General features: G+C 55.8%; 1 protein-coding gene across 3 annotated transcripts in view; it reads right to left on the reverse strand.

Moving 5' to 3' along the window:
• Positions 1–3,816: 3,816 nt before the first annotated feature.
• The window catches only part of LOC309968762 (casein kinase I), a 34,832-nt gene continuing 17,693 nt past the window's right edge, over positions 3,817–20,955 (reverse strand). For 2 of the 3 annotated variants that reach the window (XM_082850210.1, XM_082850209.1), the window contains exons 3-11: positions 15,579–15,689; positions 15,302–15,450; positions 13,756–13,984; positions 12,564–12,734; positions 11,118–11,266; positions 6,794–6,986; positions 6,555–6,694; positions 5,894–5,956; positions 3,817–5,003 (exon numbers count right to left, since the gene is read on the reverse strand). In XM_082850210.1, the coding sequence (XP_082706336.1) occupies positions 5,924–5,956; positions 6,555–6,694; positions 6,794–6,986; positions 11,118–11,266; positions 12,564–12,734; positions 13,756–13,984; positions 15,302–15,450; positions 15,579–15,689 (1,175 nt within the window). In that variant the 3' untranslated portion in view covers positions 3,817–5,003; positions 5,894–5,923. Of the gene's footprint in view, positions 5,004–5,893; positions 5,957–6,554; positions 6,695–6,793; positions 6,987–8,591; positions 10,288–11,117; positions 11,267–12,563; positions 12,735–13,755; positions 13,985–15,301; positions 15,451–15,578; positions 15,690–20,955 lie in introns of those variants that run through there. The other variant, XM_082850211.1, reaches the window with a different exon arrangement.

The raw sequence follows: 20,955 nt of genomic DNA on the forward strand, positions 1-20,955 counted from the left end.
GGCCGCGCCCCCTTAGTTTCGAGCTGAGAATGCACGTCCCCCACCGGTGTTCTAGCTTTCTATCAGTGGTCCTGCTGTGCTCCCAGGCTCCCAGGCTCCCAGGCAGGGAGCCTCAGAGCCTCCGACTCCCTCTCTCAGCTGGCTAAGCACACCGCGTTCTGAGACGGTTCAGTCATCCTTGGCTTCTGGTTGCCTCCTGCCTGGATTGTGACCATAGCTCCCTAACAACTCTCCCTGTCCCCTTTCTCCATCCTCCAATCTCCCTATCCACTGTTCCCAGATGCACATTCCTCAAGTTCACATCCATGGTGTCCTCTTCTCTAATCAGCGGTCCCCCGCAGTGCAGGTGCTGGCGGATGGAAAGCGGGCCATTGGGATCTGGCCTCTGCCTCTTCCAGCCTTGGCTGCTGTAGATCTTCTTCCCCCTCTGGGCTTGGAAACTCTGTATCAAGCTGGTCCTTTGCACATGCCGTTTCCTTGGTTGGTAATGACCGTCTCCACCTCACCACCTTCCCCAAACCCGGCCGCCACCACCCAGTAAACTCACATTTCAAGGCTCAGGTCAAATATCTTTTTTTTTAAAAAAAGAAATTTATTTACTTATTTGGTTGTGCCAGGTCTTAGTTGCAGCAGGACTCCTTTAGTTGTGGCAGGCAGGCTCCTTAGTTGCGGCTCACCGGCTCCTTAGTTGTGGCATGCGAACTCTTAGTTGCGGCATGCATGCGGGATCTAGTTCCCTGAGCAGGGATCAAACCCGGGCCCCCTGCATTGGGAGCGCAGAGTCCTATCCACTGGGCCACCAGGGAAGTCCCAGTTCAAGCATCTTTGAAACACCTTCCTGATGACGTCAGACACATTCCTCCCTCTTTTGTCCCTAGTTCACACTGGGTATCTCACACTGGATCTTGGATTGGGATGAACCACTTGCTAATCTGAGTCTTAACTTTGGCCCCTGGAAGCCAAAGTCACACCTGTGTTTGAAATGTGTAGTTACCATTACTGAGCACTTAAGAGGTGCCTGACTGTAGTGAAGGTTAAGAGGATGGGACACTGCGCCTCAGGCATCATAATACACCAACCTCATAGGATCGTTATGAGCAGAGGGTGGGAAAAGGGCCTGGCACAAGGAGCCTCCTCAGCCCTTACGTGCACCTGTGGTTTTATTTAATCCTATAACCTCTGAAGTAGGTATTGCCACCTCCACTTTACAGAGAAAACCGAGACCCAGACAGTGCCCAAGATCACAGAGAGATGGAGCCAGCCCTCTGGATTCCAACCCTGTGCTCTCCACCCCTCACCCCTGCACTCCACTCCACCTCAGCCCAGCACCTGGCATCCACAAGCCCAGTCAATGTTTGTTGCATGAATAAAAATGATTCACCAAGTGGCATGCTTGCCCCCTCCAGTCTGGGCAAAATTTCTGGGCAATTGTTTGGCATACTCGATAAAAATAAACTGTTTGCATGGTTGACGCATCTTGGTCACTCCTCTGGCTTAAATATCACTTCCTCAGAGGCTGTCAGCCACCACCCCCTCTCTTATACATTAGCTCCCTGAATAAGAAACACAGGAAGGACAAACCAGAAACCAATGAGGATCGTGGGTAGGAACACAGTGGAGGGGGCAGGGATGGGAGTGATTCTAATTGTTACTGGACTTTTATATAGCTTGACGTTCATATATGTAATACCTCCAAAAAAACAGAATTAAACCAAAAGGGGAGGGACACACTAACTCATTTTATATATATATATATATATATTTTTTTTTTTTTTCTTTTTTTTGGCTGCATTGGGTCTTCCTAGTTGTGGCACCCGGGCTTTCTCTAGTTGCGGCGAACGGGGGCTACTCTTCGTTGCAGTGCGTGGGCTTCTCATCGCGGTGGCTTCTCTTGTTGCAGAGCATGGGCTCTAGGCACGTGGGCTCAGAAGTTGTGGCGCACGGGCGTAGTTGCTCCACGGCATGTGGGATCTTTCCAGACCAGGGCTCAAACCCGCGTCCCCTGCATTGGCAGGCGGATTCTTAACGACTGCGCCACCAGGGAAGCCCACTCATTATTTTTTTTCTTCTTAATTAAATTTATTTATTTATCTGTTTATTTTTGGCTGCGTTGGGTCTTCGTTGCTGTGTGCAGACTTTCTTTAGTTGCGGCGAGTGGGGCTACTCTTCGTTGCGGTGCGCGGGCTTCTCATTGCAGTGGCTTCTCTTGTTGCGGAGCACGGCCTCTAGGCACGCAGGCTTCAGTAGTTGCAGCACGCAGGCTTAGTAGTTGTGCTGCAGGGGCTTAGCTGCTCTACGGCACGTGGGAACTTCCCGGATCAGGGCTCAAACCTGTGTCCCCTGCCTTGGCAGGTGGATTCTTAACCACTGTGCCACCAGGGAAGCCCCACCCATTCATTATTTAAATTAATAAAATAACCACACAGAGCACAGAGAAAAGAGTAATTTCAAGTTACTTCTGGGCACTATACTCTGACAGTATTTCCTTAGATACATTCTAAGGGGGAAAAAAAACCTGTAAAAAACTTTTTACTCCACAGGTATACTTTTCTTTGTTGTTTGCTTTTGGCCACAAGGCTTGTGGGATCTTAGTTTCCTGACCAGGGACTGAACCTGGGCCCTTGGCAGTGAGAGCTTGGAGTCCTAACCACTGGACAGCCAGGGAATTCCCATCCATAGGTATACTTTTAGTAGTAACATTAAAATTGTAATTTTGAAACTTAAGTATATTATAGGATACAGCAAATAAGCACATTAGTATTAATAGGACCTAAGATTTTCACTGCAAAAGATATATAAATTAAAAATTTTTTTAAAAAAAGATTAACTCCTTGTATTTCCCCTTAGGGCCCACAGTTGGTAACATCACACTGTTTGGTGTCAGATGGGAGGGGCTAGGAATCACCAACTACACTGTCACCCTGCTCCAAGGCAGGTCTCCCTGTGGTTCACTGCCTACAATGCAGGGTCCTCTGGCATCTCCTGGTGGTTAAGAATAAGGACCCACCTTTGCCTCAGCCTCACAAGGAGGGCCAGAAGGAGAACCTTTCCCAGGCCTGAGCCAGGCTGTGGGGTCACAGGGTCTTCGAACGCCAGCACTGGAAGGGACCTGAATTATGAGGGTTTTGAGGGATGCCCAGGACTTACAAGCGGTCTCTCTGAGCCCTCCACCCCCTCCTCAGGCTGAGCTGTTGCCTGTGAGTGGAGATCGTGGCAACAGTGGCTTCTGGGTTAATGAACGGGAAGCAGGAAGGTAATGTGTGCTGGATAAACACGGACTGCTAGACAAATTCTTGTATAAGCTGGCCAGACAAAGGCAGCCAAGGCTGAGGGCTGTTCCTTTATCAAAGCTTGGCTGAAGGAACTGCCCAGGCTCATCTGTGGCACAGGTGCCACTGGACCCAGGAGAGCTGTGGTCTTGGGCAAGTTATTTTACGTTCACACTGTTTCTTCATCTGAAGGCAGGGAGATTAACACCTAACTCAGAATTAATGGCTAAGATAACTCAGAATTGTGGGTAAGATAACGTGAAGAGCGTTTTGAACTTTCCTATTCAGTGTGGTCCTGGGCTGTGGACATCATCTGGAACTTGTTCGGATGCAGACTCTCAGGCCCCACTCCAGCCCTCCTGAGTCAGAAGCTGCTTTTTTTAATGAGGTCCCCAGGTGGTTTGTGTGTGGTCTTTGAAGCACAGGGTTAAAACAGTCCCAGGGAGGTACCAAGTACTCTCCGGTGTCCTCAGCCATCCCCGGCTCCCAGGTCTGCTGGACGGAAGCCCCCAGAGCAAAGAGGTGGGTGGACCAAGGGCTGCCCATGTCACTTTATCCTTTTCTACTTTATTACTTCAAATTAACAACCACAATAAAGCTCAAAAAAGTCCAATATTTACACAGGAAAAAAGTACAAAATTCCCCCAAAGTTCATCAGTATTTTTTTTGTTTTTTAAATTACAAAGTAATAAAAAGCTTTGCTCTTTAATTAAAAAAAAAGAAAAAGAAAATAAAGGGGAAACAGAGGTAAATAAATTAGGAAATACACACATGGAAAAAAACAAACAAAAATAAAGTAAAAACGAGTGTTAACTAGGCAGGATGGATAAATCCAGTGCCCAGGCCTGACCCCAGGTGAGTGTCAGGACCAGGGAATTAATGTATAACCCAGGAGCCAGATGCCTTCTGGAAGGAGTCTCCACAGATTCTGCCCTAAGACCAGAAAAGGGGGACCACAGGCTGATGACAGTCTCAGGGGTCGGTGGTGTCAAAGACCCTCTGTGCCCTCCTTGAGGGGGGCATGGAGGTCACCGCCCACCCCCATGTCCTCGTCAGGGGCATGAGAACACAAAGTCAGCCTGGCAGGTGGGCGGCACACCTGCTGTCCTGGGAGATACAGGTCAGATACATACACACATGCCCACAAGGACTCCTGGCCCCCCTGCCTCACCACCCCCTCCTCAAGGTCTCTGTGGACAGGCAAAGAAGGGACCCAAACGCTGAGGGGGGCACTGGCAAAAGCCCAACACAGAAAGTCGGCGGCCGTCATCTCAGGGGGGTGGGGCTGCACACGTCTCCCGTGGTCCCAAGGCTCATGGACACCCAGTGGGACCAGCCTCTGACCAACCAATCCATTCCCCCAGCTCCTCAGGCCACCTCCTGAGGGCCCGTGAGGACCTGCTGCAGCTCCAGTGCAGGAGCGTCCCCCTCCCAGCCATGTCAGGCGGCGGCCGTGGCAGGGCCGTGGCGTCCGCCGAGTGGAGCCTGATGTCTGGGAGCGTTTGGCAGCCTGAAGGCTGTGGGCAGCGGGAAGTGCGAAGGGACGAGGATCCTCTATGCCGAGGGCATCCCATCTTCTTGCCATTGGCAAAAAAAGAAAGAAAAAAGAAAAAAAAAAAGACTCGAAATAGAATCCATCGTTGGTTTTGTGCTGGGTTTTGTTTCTTTTTGTTCGAGTGGTTTTTTTTTCCCCATCTTTTTGTTGTTTTTTTAAAAGAAAATACAGTGAAGACACTAGAAAGGGGGAGAGAGAAGACAGATCAGGTGCACATCTGCCTCTGGCCACCCATCTGCCAGCGGCCTTCAGCTCCTGTCTTCCTGCCCCCGAGGCTTGGAGCTGGTCCCTCTCTGGGGCACAGAGTAGGTGCTCCACGTTCACAGAAAAGACACAGAGCCTCCCTCCCTCCTTTCGGTGAGCAGCCAACCCCCAGCCATGCATCTGCCCCACCCTGCCACGGATGGACTGGTTCCTGGGCCTGGGGTCTGACGAAGGTCAACTCCGATTTATGCCCCAGAGCTACCTGTGGAATACATTTCCAAAAAGCAGATCGCACTCAAGATGTCCTGGTGCGAGGTCAGGCCTGTGAAATGTAAGCCGCTTCCGGCCATGTACATGTTCCCCAGGGAGCTCCAACATCCCCCCTACGTACCGCCAGAGGAGCCCCAAGCGGGTTCCCAAGCGGGGCCCAAGTGCAGAGCTGCGACATCCCACCTCAAGGCCTCGGGCAGCCACAAGTTCCATGGAGGCCCACACTAGCCAGAGGGCCTCTCCTGGGCTTGCGGAGCCGCCAAGGGCCTTCTCTGACAGCAGATAAACTCCTGAGTACAGGGCCCTGTCTTACGTGCTCTGCATGAACGAAGCGTTTAATGGCCCAGAGACTGGGACAAGGCTAGAGCCCTGGGGAAGGTCGGGGTGTGGGGCCCCGGGCTCAGTCCCTGCTACCAACCTTCCACAATAGTTAAGGCAAAGCAGGGATGGAGGACTGCCCCACGCAAGAGGGAGTTTTCCAGCAGAAGTTAGCTGGCGTGGGCCGGGCCCGCTCTGCGCACACACTGGGCTCCTCCAGGGGCCGTGGGTGTTTCCAGACCTGACGGGGCTACGTCCGCAGCAGACATCGGCTCACCTAAGCAAATACTGGTCCGCTGGTGGCTCCTCACTTCCCGAGGTGGTCAAACGGCACGCTCGTCTTTGCGAAGGGAGGCAGAAAGGTGGGAGGGGTGAGCTGCTGGCCACGGCACTTCGACAAGTCTCTCCTCACCGTGGAGCCCCACCCCCAACCCAAGCCCCTCAAGCCAAGGGCAGGGGTACGTGATCTCAAGGACCCAGGATGTCTCTGTTTTGTAAGACAAGAACCCTGCCCCCAGCGGCAAAGCAGCTGCTCAAGGCCACACGTGAATGGAGCCGCTGGACTCCCAGCCTGTGGCCTGTCCTGCTGAGACTCCTCCACCATAGGCAGGAGGCCCAGAGCAGGTCTCCTGCCCACCTCTGCCGGACCCCTTCCCTGGGCAACCCCGGATTCCCCCTTCCCAACTTCCCTAGCCCAAACATGGCCCCTAAGTGGGGCCAGCCGACAGGGTCCACCCATCCCTCCATCCTGTGCTGACCGGGACGGCGGGGGCTCACTGATGGCAGGGACCACGAGCCCCTCCTCTGTGAGCGCCCCACCACCCACGCAGGCTGGGCCCCTGGCAGGGGGCTGGGTTCCAGCTCTCCCGCCTGCTGGGGCGGTTACCTCTCCTGGCTCGGCTGTGAGGCACAGAAGGGCTGGCGTGAGGGCAGCTCACCTGTGAGGCTGAAATCCGGGAGACCTCTTGCCGCCCAGTGAGGTCGGAGGACGAGACGTTGGCGGGTGCGCCCCTGTGTAGCCTCATGCTCACCTTCCTCTCTCTGTCGACCCGTGAGATCGCTCTGGGAGAAGTATTGCCTGGAGGGCGAAGCAGGGGGAAGCTGCCCTCAGCACCTGGGGCCCCGGCCGCTCCGCGCCCCCGCCGGGCCCCGCGCGCTGCCCAAGATGTCTGCTCACCAGCTTGCTGGATGCGGGAGGCCGGGGTGGAAGCTACAGGCTCGGCCGCACTGCGGAGCCGACTGGCGGTGGCCCCAGTGGGCGGGCCAGGGGGCAGGGCCCGGGTGGCGGACCCCCGGAGCTGCCCCATCCTCTCCTCGCGCTCGTGCTCTCGCCGCTCCCGGTCCACATCCTCGGGGTTCCGGGCTGCACCCTGTGCGTGTGACATGAGACCTGGTCAGCCCTGCGAGGTCAGCGTGCTCCGGGATCTGGCACTCCCTCGGGGTCAGAGCAGGGGGAGGCAGGCCAGGTGGGCGTCTTGGGGAAGTGGCATCTCAGAAACCCTCTGGTTCGACCTCCTCCCCACAAAGCAGGAAGCCCAAGAGACCTGGAAATGACCCATGATCACACCGCACAGAGAAACAAAGCCACACAACTGCCCGGAAGGAGGAAGCTGGGCCCGAGGGGCAGAGGGAGGTCGCATGCCCCAAGACAACCAAGGGTACTCCATGGCCCTCCCAACCTGGGTCCCCTCCGTGTACAGAGGGGCCCCAGCTCCTCAAGGTTTCCAAATACAGCAGGGCAGGTGTTCAGAGGCCCAGAGAGAGAGTTACAAGGCTAGCTGAAGGTGGGGCCAGGACTCAAACCAGGCTTCCCAGTGCCTAGCAAGGAAATCTTTTCAAAGGGCTGTTCTTCCCCTGCCCCTGGACCTGGCAATGGCTTCTGGCAGGTGCTGTGGGGACCACAACCAAGAGGCCCGGGGGACCCGCACAGATGCTGCCTGCCTTGGGATGGGAGCTGGAGAAGGAATGGGCTAGATGCCCCATGGAAGAAAAAGAGGCCCAGCAGGCAGGCTGTGGCAGAAGGGGTGCGTGAGCCCCTGGGGGCTCTGCCGTCTGGCCACGGCCACCCCCAGTGCAGGAGGAAAGGAGGAAGGCCCAGAGAGGAGTGCAGCATGGGAGCGGCACTTGGCCGCGTCACCTAGTTGGTCCTGGGGTCGTCCACAGGGAAGGGCGGGGGCTGGCATGAGAGGGGCCGCATCTGTGGAGAGACCTGCAGGCTGAGTTGGGGGCCTGCTCACGGGCCACGGGGTGCGGGCTCCTGCAACCTGTCTCTCCCAGAGAACTGGCGGAGAAGGCCCTGCTGCCCTTGGGAGATGGGGTAGGGGTGGCCCTTTGACTTGAAGCAATTCCGTGAGATAGCGGCTGGGGATCAGAATGATCCCAGAATCCTACTGAAGAACCGAGGCCCAGAGAGGCCTCAGGACCCTCCTGGGGCCACACAGCTCAGAGCAGAGCTGGGGTGTGAACCCAGGCTTCCGCCACCCAGTCCCGCTCTGCTCTCTGCACCCCCAGAGGACTTCCCAGAACATTCTAGGGATGCACATTCCCAGCCCTCCCACCCACAAGCCTGGAAGATGGAAGCACCAGGGCAGCATCTCCTGACCTCCACTCCTCACCCCGGGTTCCCACCCACTCAACTACAGATTGGCAAAGAGAATGTCCGGCCAGAAGCAGAGCAAAACCTATGATATGAGCTGCAGCAGCCACTCGTTGAACATCCCATCCCATGAGCAGAGGGCACATCAACCCCACAAGGCAGGTATGAACTCACTCCCTGGTGGGAGAAACTCAGGCTCAGTGAAGCCAAGGGATTCACTCAGAGGTGCACAGCCCAGGGGCCGTGGATGAGTGGAGGGCTGGAGCCCTGCCCTTTGTGACCTCAGGAGGCTCAGGCCTGCGGCAGCCTGAGGTGAGCTACTCTCTCCATTTCCAACCAACCCAAGTGATGCCTCAAGAAACGCACACCAGGGAGGTCTCTCGGCTTTTTATTTGCCCATGTGCAAACACAAAAAGGTCAACGTCAAAGTCACACAAGCATTCACCAGTGTCGTATGGACCCCTGTCCTTGGCTGTGTCGAGTTTCCACCTGGCCAGCTAGTTAGACCTCGGAACACAGTGGCTCTGTGTGCTGAGAGCAACATCCCAGGCTCCAGGTATCCAGGGATTCCAGGGCCCTGATGCCAAATGATACGAGGCGGCCACTCCAGGGAGGGAAGTTCTCAGTCAAGGGCAGGATCCTTCCCATGGAAGAGTCTGGGGCCCACGGCGTCCAGCATGGTGTCCAGTCTGCTGGTAGGTGCTGATGAAGGTTTCTTGCAGGGGGGAAGGGGTGATGTGGGAGGGGCTTGGTCTCGAGGTGAAAGTGTGGAAGGTCTCCATCATGTCTGCAGATACTTCTGCCAGGGGCAGCGGGAGGCGGTTGAGCTCACTACAGTGGTGATGGGGTCAAAGGTGCCCAATTATCCAGTATGATGGCCCTCAAGTCAGAGATCGGGGCAGGATAAGGCTGTTGGCGCCTTTGCTCAGCTTCTGAGTCCAGGGCCTGTCTCTAAGGGAATCCCAGGAAGGGGTCAGCGTGCCAGCAATGGGTGGAGAGCGTGCTCCCGGCCTGGTCTGAGGCGAGATCTTGTCGGCTGGATGGTCCCACGAGCAGCTCTGTGAGGAGCCATCTGGAGTAGCAGGTCCCACAGACCTTTCTGTGATGATGGGTATGTTCACATCCGCCTTGCTGGGCATGGCAGCCGCTAGCCAGCCGCTTGTGGCTCCTGAGGACTTTAAATGTGCCAAATGCAACTGAGGAAGTACGTTTTCAGCTTTAATTAATTTTAATTAAAAATTAGCCACACGTAGCCAGTGGCTACCACGTTGGAGGGCACAGGCCTGGACGATGCAAAATCCATTCCTGGAGCTATACCGAGAAAAGGGCCAAACTCAGCCCAGAACCAGGCTCAGGAATGACTTTCTATATGGATGAGCGGGTGCCCAGTGCCCTGAGCAGTGCCCTGGGGCAAGAAGAGCTGGCCCCGGGCTCTCAGCTGTGCTCCCAGCCGGAAGGTCTGGGCTGAAAGGTGCCCCACTGCCCATCTCTCACCCCTGGGGCCCTTCGGCCTGTGGGACCCCCAACCTCTGCCCCACTCCTTAGGGAACAGTACCAGGCCACTGTTTGAGAGCCAGAGGGAGGAGGGGCACAAGACCAAGTGCCGATCCCAGCGTCCTGGAGAACAAGGCCTCGGTCCTGAGCATCTGGTGGGGCAGGCCGAGGGCACCCACCAAGAGGCACGCCACGATGGAACGCAGTACAGGTAGCGGCGTTTAGTGAGTTCAGGTTCGATACAGAGGCCACCGACAGGGTCTGGTTGAGGCTGCTCCTGGGGCCCATTGCCACCAGGCCCCTCCAGGGCAGTGAACATCGTCCCTCCTTCAGGCTCTGTTCATCAGGCAGCCGATTTGTCCCCAAGAATCTTGCAGCAGGGCCTTCTCCATCATGCCTCTCCACTGTACTCCCACCATGCCAAGGGATGTCTCCTTGGGCCTAGCCCCGGTGGGCTCAGGCACACCTGGGGATGTCAGAACTGGGGCCCTGAGGTCCAGACCACAGGCCAGGAGTGTGGGGCGGGCAGCTCCTCCATGGGCCTATCTGGAGGGTCCTGGGTGCCCAGGGGTGCCAGGCACCTGGAAGGGACAGAGAGAGCACAGCAGGGGCTCAGCCTCTTGTGCTCACCCCGCTGAGCGGTACGTCTTGGAGGCCAGGTCTTGGAGGGTCCTTACCAGTACGTGGGTGGGTACATGGACCCGGCACAGGCACAGGGGCGGGGCCTGGGCAGTGCAATAGCGTCGCTGTCACGGGGCTGAGCCTGGCTCGAGGAAGCCCCCTTTTCCAGAAGAGATGGGAAACAAGACATAGGATTTCACAGATTCCGGAGCTCTAGGCCCAGCTGACTACAACAGTTCTCCCTACCCCACCCCCAAGACTCTTGAGAGAGAGAGAGAGAGACAGAGACAGAGAGACAGAGACAGAGAGAGAGACAGAGACAGAGAGAGGAGGCGCCTAGCAAGACCCAGGGTCCCATGACCAGGAAGAAGGAAACCACAGTGAAGGGGTCCAGGCAGGCCAAGGGGGCCTCAGTGAAGGCCGCCACCTGGGAGGTACAGAGCAACAAGAGCAGGATGGTGTAGGCCACGATCAAGACAGCAGGGGGGCCCACCAGCGCCATCCGGGCCCCACCCATCCAGGCACCCAAGATGGACTCGAGGCCCAAACAGGCCCTCTTGGGTGTGGTGGGAGGTGGTGCCCCGCCTGGGCCCCGCTGACCGCAGCAGCACGTGCCGTCAGCACAGATGACGCCGGAGTGGGAGGAGAACGGGGGCTCCGGGACCCCGGTGACGTCACCTGCACTGTCCGGCTCATAGCTCCCATCTTCCGGGAGCCCCGCCCGCTACGGGGTCACGTTGGCTTTCCCAGTCCAGTCCCCCAAGCCCGCCTAGGCCTCCAGGTGACTCACGAATTTGAGCATGTTCCAGTCGAAGACATAATCGTAGGAGAAGCCCTGGCGGTGGAAGAGGTTGCGGAAGAGCTGGCGCAGGTAGGAGTAGTCGGGCTTGTCGTCGAACCGCAGCGAGCGGCAGAAGTTGAGGTATGTTGAGAACTCGGCTGGTGGGGGGGACAGAAGGTGTCACCGTGAGGCCCGCGTGCCCCCAGGGCCCCCAGCAGCCGGCGGAGTCCCACCCAGCCACCGTCCCTACAGACACTGCTGGTCCAAGAGGGGTCAAGACAAGGTCCAAGAGGCCGTCCTCCCTACAACAATCCATGAACTTCAGCCTGTCGAGAGCCCGACGGGAACTCTAGGCCACAGGAGGAGAACTTCCATGTCCTCCTCTGAAAATCAGAGGCAAGACAGGACCCTTGTGAGACAACAGGAAATATATATATTGGTTCCTGCCCCTGGGCCCCTAAAGCCCTCGTACCTGCCTAGGTGGTGAGAGCAGTAGGAGCACCTTTTGCTCTAAGGAGGAGACTCTGGGTTAGGGCTCCCGGATGGGGGCAGGTCAGCAGAAAGACCAATCCATGATCAGAAGCTTGGAATTTCCAGCCCTCAGCCCCACCCACTTCTCTAGGGAAGGGAGAGGGGCTGGCAATGGAGTTAATGATCACCCGTGCTGACATGATGAAGCCTCCATAAACATCCCAATAGCATGGGGTTTGGAGAGCTTCCCAGTTGGCGAACACATCCACATCAGGAGGGTGACACCCCCCAACTCCACGCACAGAAGCTCCTGCTTTCGGGACCCTCCCAAACCTCACCCTACCTATCTCTTCCGCTGGCTGTTCATCTGTATCCTTTACCACATCCTTTAATAAACTGGTAAACAAGTAAGCGCTTCCCTGACTTGTGTGAGCCCAATTAATCAAACCCAAGGAGGGAGTCATGGGAACCTCAGGTTTATTTATAGCCCATCAACCAGACGCACAGGTGGCAACCTGGACTCGTGACCGGCATCTGAAGTGTGGTGGGGAGAGCCTTGTGGGACTGAGCCCTTACCCTGTGGGATCTGACACTACCTCCAGGGAGATAGTGTCGGAACTGAGTTAAATTCTAGGACAGCCAGCTGGTGTCAGAGAATGGTTTGCTGAGGGGAAAAGAACCCCAGACCTTTGGTGACCAGAAGTGTCAGAAGTGAGGTGTTCCGTGAGAGTAGTGAAGGAGACTCCCAGGAAGAGGAAGGTCCGGAGTTCTTCCTGACATTCAGCCCTTACGAGGTGAGGCCGGAGTGTGGGTTGGGGACACTCACTATTTACCAGCCAGGCCTCCTAGCTGTGCCTGAACACTGGCAGAGCCTGTGATTGACGTTCTTGTGCCAGGCAGTGGTAGCCCAGGACAGGCTCGTCTGCCCCTCAGAAGGGGCCTCAGGGGTCCCAGGCTAACCACCTGCCCCACTGGGCTACTCACAGGGGTAGCCTTTGCAGAGGACCTCAATGGGCGTCGACATCTTCTTCTCGCTGATCCGCTCGTACTTCTGGCGCTTGGTGGCCGCTTTGAGGCCCTGCCAGGGCAGGGAGCCCAGGTTGAAGTACATGAGCACGTAGCCCAGACTCTCCAGGTCATCTCGACGGCTTTGCTCTGCAGAGTCAAGGACGAGGTGAGGGGCAGGGTCCACTCGGGCTCCCGGCTGGCGGGAGTCAGGACCCCTTTCTCCAGGACATGCTCCTTGATTGAGGGGAACGACCCCCCCTGTGCACCCAGCACGAGCCCCCCCTTGTCACATGCTGGCTTGCTGCAGCCCCACTACGAACAGGCACTGTTATCACCCCCTTCTACAGAGAAGGGGCCTGAGGCTGAGCTTTTCCAACACAACCTAGGCCTAGTTTTTCCAGCTCAGGCTCTCATTCATTCAGCAACTATGCAGTAGGCACCCCGGGGCCTTCTTGCCTGGCCCACCCTGCGGATAAGGCTCGAGCAGTGGCATCAGACAGGGCTGGGGTCAGTTCTGACTTTGGCACTTGCTAAGCTGTATGACTTTAAACGACCTGTGTCACACGGTGAGCCAGCATTCCCCACATGTAAAAATGAGGAAACAGGGCTTCCCTGGTGGTGCAGTGGTTAAGAATCCACCTGCCAATGCAGGGTACACGGGTTCGAGCCCTTGTCCGGGAAGATCCCACATGCCACAGAGCAACTAAGCCCTTGTGCCACAGCTACTGAGCCTGCGCTCTAGAGCCTGCGAGCCACAACTACTGAGCCCTTGTGCCGCAACTACTGAAGCCCGCGCGCCTAGAGCCTGTGCTCTGCAACAAGAGAAGCCACCGCACTGAGAAGCCCGCGTACCACAACGAAGAGTAGCCCCCGCTTGCTGCAACTAAAGAAGGCCTGTGCACAGCAACGAAGACCCAAGGCAGCCAAAAGTAAATAAATAAATTTATAAAAAAAAAAAAAATGGGGAAACAGCCTTGCGCACCAAGGCTGCTGCGGGGATGAGTAAGGCACGAGAGGGCGGGTGCTCAGCACCCCACAGCTCTTCTTGTGAAAGAGAAGACCTGCCTGTGCGGCCAGCCAGGGGAATAAACCCAGGCTGCAGAAGGAAAGCCAGGGTCCTGGCCAGCAGCCCGCAGGTGTACTCTGCTCCCGGTCCTCGCTCACTCACCGATGCCCAGGTGGGTGTTGATGGAGGCGTAGCGGGCAGTGCCAGTCAGGTTCTTGTTTTCCCGGTAGGGGATGTGCTGGTGGGTGCGGGCGTCCCGGTACTTCTTGGCCAGGCCGAAGTCAATGATGTACACCAGGTTGCCCTTCTTCCCCAGCCCCATGAGGAAGTTGTCGGGCTTGACGTCCCGGTGTATGAAGTTCTTGGAGTGGATGTACTCAATGCGGCTGATCTGGGGGAGGGGAGAGCAAGTCGTTCAGCACATGTTCCACAGAGGGGCTGGGGCTGTACAGATGGAAAACACATCCGTGGTCCCTGCCACGGGCCGGGGGGAGGGCCAGATCAGTCTGCAATCACCATGTATGATGATTTCAAGGGTCGGGTCACGGAAGGCTTCCTAGAGGAAGTGACAGTAGAGAGGAACTCTGAAGGAAGAGTTCATCAAGTCCGCTGTGACAAAGGAAAGAGAGCAAGGCAGGAAAGCGAATGGCAAGATCTAGAAATGAAGCACAGAAAGGCATTCAGGCCTCACCTGCCTGGCTCTACACCACAGAGGACATGAGAGGCCCTCAAGGGACCAAAGAGGCATCTCGAAGGCTGTTCTGGCAACCAGACTGGGGGGAACAGGAGGACCAGTGAACCCTAAACTTGGCAGGGGTGACAGAGATGGAGCACACCGACAGGATTTGTCCCCTGGCTTCCAGAGGACACCAAAGTAAGGCGGACACACAGGCCCTTGTCTTCCTTTAAACAATGTGTTAGAAACTTAAATTAACATATAGGCACACAATAGGTCCTCTGGCAGGTTGGTGCCCTCCCTGGGCCTCAGGCTTCTGAGTATCTCCTAAACCCTTTTTGAGTCTCCCGTCCTATGAGAATCTGACAACCCTCCTCTGCACACACACATCTAGCCTAAAACTGGAGGGTGTCTGCAGACGTTCTGGAGGGCAGCCACAGCTACAGACCCCTGTGTAACAAGATCTCCACGTATCATTCCAGGGCTAGAATTCTATGCTTTTTAAATTTCCTTTTCCTAAAATTTTCCTCCCTTGAACTTATAAAGGGATTGAGGACCTAAGCACTGCTTGTCCGTGGGCTCCTGCTCTGGTCCAGGCACCGTGTGGCCTCCCAGGTGACCGCACAACAACCCAGCAGAGGGAAGACGCTCCTGAGGAGACGGAAGCCCAGCAGCTCACCTACAGTCACCCCACAGGGACAGGACCCAGGTCCGTGTGACCACAGGCTTTACGCTCACCTGAGGGCAGGGTCCCAGGCCTTGCCCGGAAGCCCAGCCGAGCAGGTCTGGAGTGGAAACTGGGAGCCTGCATGTTAATACCCCCTCCTTACCTACCCCCCAACCATGGCTGATGGTCAAGGTCCCGTGGTCCTGGTCCAGGAACCAGGCCCGTCCTACGTCGCTGTCACTGCCTCCTGGCTCCAGCATCCTCCAGCTGGGTACCCAGTGCCCACTGGCACGACGGGGCAGGGGAGGTTGGAAGGGAAGCTGGGAGCCCAGTCCCCAGCCCGAGTGGGTAGGTGGGGGACTCACCATCTGGTCGGCCAGGAGCAGCACCGTCTTGAGGCTGAACTTGCGGGAGCAGAAGTTGAAGAGGTCCTCGAGGCTGGGCCCCAGCAGCTCCATGACCATCACATTGTAGTCTCCCTCGGCTCCGCACCACTTGATGGACGGGATTCCCACTGCGGGGGACGCAGGGCTGTCAGGGTCGGTCACTCCCCACCCCGCCCAGCCCCAGGGCCCCTCCCACGTGCGCACATGCACAGAGCTCCCCAGGCCCCGCCCCCCTCCAGCCCCCTCCAGCCCTCACCTCCCCCCTGCATCATCTTGTAGAACTTGCTCTCGATGTGCAGCTGGGGGTGCTTCGTTTTCACACACTCAAGCTTGATGGCAACTTCTTCACCAGAGGCGATGTTGGCACCTGCCAGGGGCAAGGGACCGGGGTCACACTCAGCTGGGCAGGCAGCACCAGACCAGGACCAACTAAGTGTCTGCCCCCAAGCAGCTCAGCGCCCCTTGGGGGAGGCTGTGCAGAGGGCCCGGCACTGTATCCAAGGGAAGCGGAGGGACTGTGGGACACAGAGCAGGCACCCGACCCAGCCTGGGTGGGAGGGGAGAGCCACAGCTGCAGCTCACGCCAGGGGAAGGAGGTGAGGGCTATGGACCATTCAGAGAACCGGAGGCTGGGGCAGCAGGAAGGCTGGATGCGAGGGGGGTCAGGGCACAGCCGAAAAACGCTCACAGACCAGTAAGGGGAACTTCATCCTGGAGCGTGGGAGCTACTGAGGACTCCTGAGCTGAAGACAGGTAAGGTCACTGGGGTGTGGGGATGAGGAGGAGAGAAGGGAGGGGGGCAAGGCTGTCTCAAGAAAGACCCAAATCCCCGCTGCACCTGGCCTCAGTCTCCCCAGGTACAGTAAGGGGTGGGCTGACTTGGAGGGCTGGGGGCTAGGCTGACAGGCTGGCTCCTTCTTGGGGCCAAGCGGGACTGAGCTGCCACAACTAAACGGAGTAGTCTTAGCACACAGACAACAGAGAAAGTCCGGAGGAGGGCACAACGACTGGAAGAACTGAGGACAGGCAGGATAAAGCCGGCACCTCAAATCAGGGGACGAGATGGGGCTATGCAACAAACGTCCTTGGAATAACTGGCATCTGAGAAAAGACAGCCCAGCTCACAGCACGCACCGGAAGTCCGAAGTGGAGCAAAATATAGTACGGGGGGAAAAAATCGGAGTGTAAGTTGGCTCAGCCACTTCGGAAACCAGGTTGGCCTCTACCTGGTAAAGCTGAACACACACAAACCCTTGGCCAAGCCAGTCCTCTCCCAAGTGTGTGCCCTTCAGAACCGTGAGCACCGGGAGGACACGAAGGACCTGCACAGCAACAAAGACCACCAAGTCCAGCACCAGAAGGATGGCTACAGGGTGGTGCAAGCGCCCCGGGGATGCCACAGGCAGTGGACGGCATACACGGTGGCTAAGCGGGTGGCTCTCAGCATCTGAACCCTGAGTGCAGACAGCAAGGAGCAGCACCGTTCACAAGAGCCAGAAGGTGGAGACACCTGAACGTCCATCAAAAGAGGCGTGGACAGCAGACTCTGCCTGTTCCTGAGAAGGAACAGCGTACTGACACATGCTGTGACATCAGTGAACCTTAAAAACACTATGCTCAGTGAATAAGTCACACACCGAAGGGCAAAGAAATAGTGTCTGATTCCATTATATGAAATGCCCAGAACGGATGAATCCATGGAGACAAAGAGTGGACTGGTGGTTGCCACAGGCTGGGGGCGGGGGGAGATAGGATGGGCCTGCTTAATAGGTGCAGGGTTTTCTTCTGGGTGATGAAAACGTCTTGGAACTAGGTAGGGATGGTGGTCGCACAACACTGGGGCTGTACTAAATACCACTAACTTGTGTACTTTTAAAATGGTTAATTTTATGTTGTGTGAATTTCACCTCAATTTAAGGGAAAAAAAAAAGAGGAAGGAAGAGACAGAAGGAGGCAAGCACAGTTCTAATTGTCTCAATTTCAAAACACACAACACTGAAATATATATAGTTTAGGGATATAAACATGCGATAAAACTAACAGAAGAGAATAACTTAAAATGTCAAGATAGTGCTTACCTCTGTGTGGGGGAAGCAGAGGGCGGGACGGGGTGGGGTGGGGTACCAGGGGCCTTCAAGGTGACAGGTATGTCCCCCTCCAACTGGATGTTGGGAAGGATGCCTTATACCATGGACATGTTTTATACATTTAATAAAAAAGTAAAACAACGAGATGTTAGAAGAAAGGAGCAGTGCCTTTTAATTTGGGGGTAGGCAAGGCTTTTTATCCTGACTTAAAATCCAGAAGCCATTAAAGAAAAAAAAAAAAAAAGGCTCCCTTCCCTCCTCCAAAAAAAGGAATCCCTCTCCACGGCAAAAACACCAGAAACAAAGTCCTAAGAAATAGTGCACACGCTTATCAATAGCAAAGAGCTAACATCACACTAATATACAATGAGCACCCACAAAGCAGTAGGAAAAGGACCAATGACTCCATAGGAAATAGGGTAAAGGATTCAAACACACACTTCACAGAGAAAGAAAGAAATCATTAGTATAGAAATGGCTTACTCAGGGACTTCCCTGGTTGTCTAGCGGGTGAGACTCCGAGTTCCCAATGCAGACGGCCCGGTTTCGATCCTGGTCGGGGAACTAGGTACTGCAGGCATGCTGCAACTAAGGATCCCGAGGACCGCAACCAAGACCCAGAGCAGCCACGATAAATGAACAAATAAATATTAAAAGACCACGTCCACCCGAGCTGGCCTGCGCTCTCGGTGGGAGGGGTCGCTCCTCCCCAGCGGTCGCCGTGTGCACCGGGGAAGCCTGGCTGCAAGGCCTCTCGGCTCCCTCCAGCTCCCACTCTGGGGACTTTACTCGATACCCTCGCACAGTGCAAAATAAGGCCTGGACGAGGCTGTCCACTTAGGCTGTTTGCAACAGTAAAAGCTTGGAAACAACCCAAATGTCCAGCAGTGGGGACTGGTTAAATAAAGAAAGGCCCATGCATAAAACGGAACACAATGGAGAAAGAAAAGAGGAAGCTCTCTCGGTGCAGAAGTGGAAAGATCTCAAAGATACAGGAAGTGAAAAAGCAAAGTACAGAACAGTATGTATTATATGCTCTCCTTTCAGTGGTTAAAGAAAAAAGTGCGGAAACAATATGTATCTGTGTTTGTTTGTATCAACATAAAGAAACACTCAAAAGGAACATGAGAAACCAGTCAAGACTGGGCAGGGTTGGATGAGGACAGGAGGGGAAAAGGACGCTTCTCTGATACCATGTTACGTCTTGTCATTTTTTTCAACACCTTTGTTGAGACATAATTCACATTCTACACAATCACTTCTTTAAAGTGTACAATTCAGTGGTTTTCAGTATATTCACAAGGTCATGTAACCAACACCACAATCAATTTTAGAACACTTTCACCATCCCCAAAACACCTGCATCTCTTAGTGGTCGCTCCCCATCTCCCCCAATGCCCCAGCTCTAGGCAACCACTAATCCACTTTCTGTCTCTATGGACGTGCCTACTCCTGATATTTCATATAAAGAGAATCATAGAATATGTGATCTTTTGTGATTGGCTTCTTTCACTTAGCATGTTTTTGTGTTTTGGTTTTTGGTTTTGTGTTTTCATTTCTGAACCACTTAAAAATAAAAAAAAGTGGATTCCCAAATCCAGTGAGCAATGGGAGAGAAAGTGCTTTGCAAACTGTAAAGTGCTTCTGACACGTCAAAACTCATCCCTGGGGAGAGCCTCACACGTTTCCAGGCGACAGTGAGGATGGGGGTGGGGGGGAGCTGGGGCTCACTGCAGTCCACTGGCCATGCAGTGGGAGGAAAGGCTGCAAGGGCTCCTGCTGTGTGAGCAGGACCATCCCAGACTGTGGTCACAGCACGTGCAAAGGCCCGACAGGAGCGGGTGCAGTGAACGCTGGGTGGTCTGGTGCAGCTGGAGCTCGAGGTGGCTGAAGAAGACAGTGGAAGAGGTGAGTCAGGGGGAGATGGGAAGGGGCTCAGATGCCAAGCTACGATCCTGGCCATGAGCCTGAGACTCCAGGGGCACTGCTGACGCTCTGCTCTGGGGCAGTCCTGTGCACCGCAGGGTGTTTACCAGCATCCCTGACTCTACCCACTCGCTGCCAGCAGCACACCCCCACGCTGAGGTGAAACAACCAACAATGTCTCCAGACCTTGCCGAACATCCCCTGAGAGACAAAATCTGGCCTCCCTCCCCTTGTTGAGACCCACTGGTGTATTAGAAAGGACTGGAGAGGACTTGAGGTGTGTGGGGGGGTGGGACCCGGAAGGAGGCTGCTGCAATTGTCCGGTCGATGGCGGCCCCGCCCAGGCAGGGGGAAGAGACCAAGAGACACTGGATGATGCAGGGCCTTCAGCACTTATGACTCAGCAGATTGCGCAGGGAGCAGAGGTGCCCGGAGAACGTCCCTTCCCGAAATGGGGAGGTGGAGGGGAAAAGCCCTTTGTCCCCTTGAGCTCTCACACCATCCTGCCAGTACTACTGTTTGTATCATACGAGGAAACGGAGACACCAAAGGTCAATGACCAAATGCCACACAACTTCCCTGAACAGGGACCTAAGCTGTTAGGCAAAGGCTTCTGACCCCAAGCAACTGCTGGAAAGCTGTCACAGCTGCCTACGGGTCCCACCACCACCAGACCCCTGCACTGCCTCTGAACTCTACCAGGAAGCTGCCAGTCTTCTCTCTGACCTCCCTCACTTCTCACAACCACTGACCTGAGGCTCAGAGAGGATACGTAACTGGCCTGAGGTCACACAGAACTGGCTGGGGCAGAGCCAGGATCTGAAACTTAGTCTCTAGAACCCCTGCTTTTTTCTCTACTCCAATTCCCTAGCATCTCATTCATTCAATCACCAGACGCATACTGAACCCTGGGCCACCTGAGGCAGCCCTGCCCTGGAGGAGCTCAGCTCACCTTCCGTGGGAACAACAAAGGATAACTTTGATTAAGTGAAAAGTGCCAGGCAAAGGCGGCAGAGGTGGCCCCTCGGAGAACGAGCAGCCCTGTCGGGGGACGAGCCAGCGTGGAAAACAAACTTGGACGTAGAGAAGGGCTCAGACCTGGCCAGCCCTAGAGGGTCTGGGAGCTCGGCAAGTTCTAGGTGGGGAGGGGGAGGATCAAGCTGAGGCGGGGGCTCACTCACAGACGGTACAATCGGGGGCCGGGCGGGACTGCAGGTGGGCAGTACCCACACCATCACCCCATCTGCAACTGAGGACCAGAGACTGAGAGGTCTAGAGAGCTCCTGAGGCACATGGCCAGCGGCTGGTAGAGTGGGTGGCACAGGCTCGGCCACTTCCGGACCCCATGCAGCCAAGGTGAGGCCCTACCAGAGCTGGCCCCGCACGATGCCGAGGGGAGAGGGAGGAGGCGCTGGAAGAGGAGTATAGGCCTTGCGGCCACATCCACAAATGTGCTCGCCTTCAGTCGATCCTGGAAAGCAGGGCCTGCAGGCCGCGCCCAGCCCCACCTGCAGAGGCCATCTGGAGTCAGGCCCTGGCACTGGCACCAGTGACAAGAATGTGGCCAGAGCTTTGAACAAAGGGAGCCAGTGAGGCCAGCCGGGGAGGCCCTACAATCAC

Source organism: Leucopleurus acutus, assembly GCF_964270905.1.
Source record: "Leucopleurus acutus genome assembly, chromosome: 11".
NCBI lineage: Eukaryota > Metazoa > Chordata > Mammalia > Artiodactyla > Delphinidae > Leucopleurus > Leucopleurus acutus.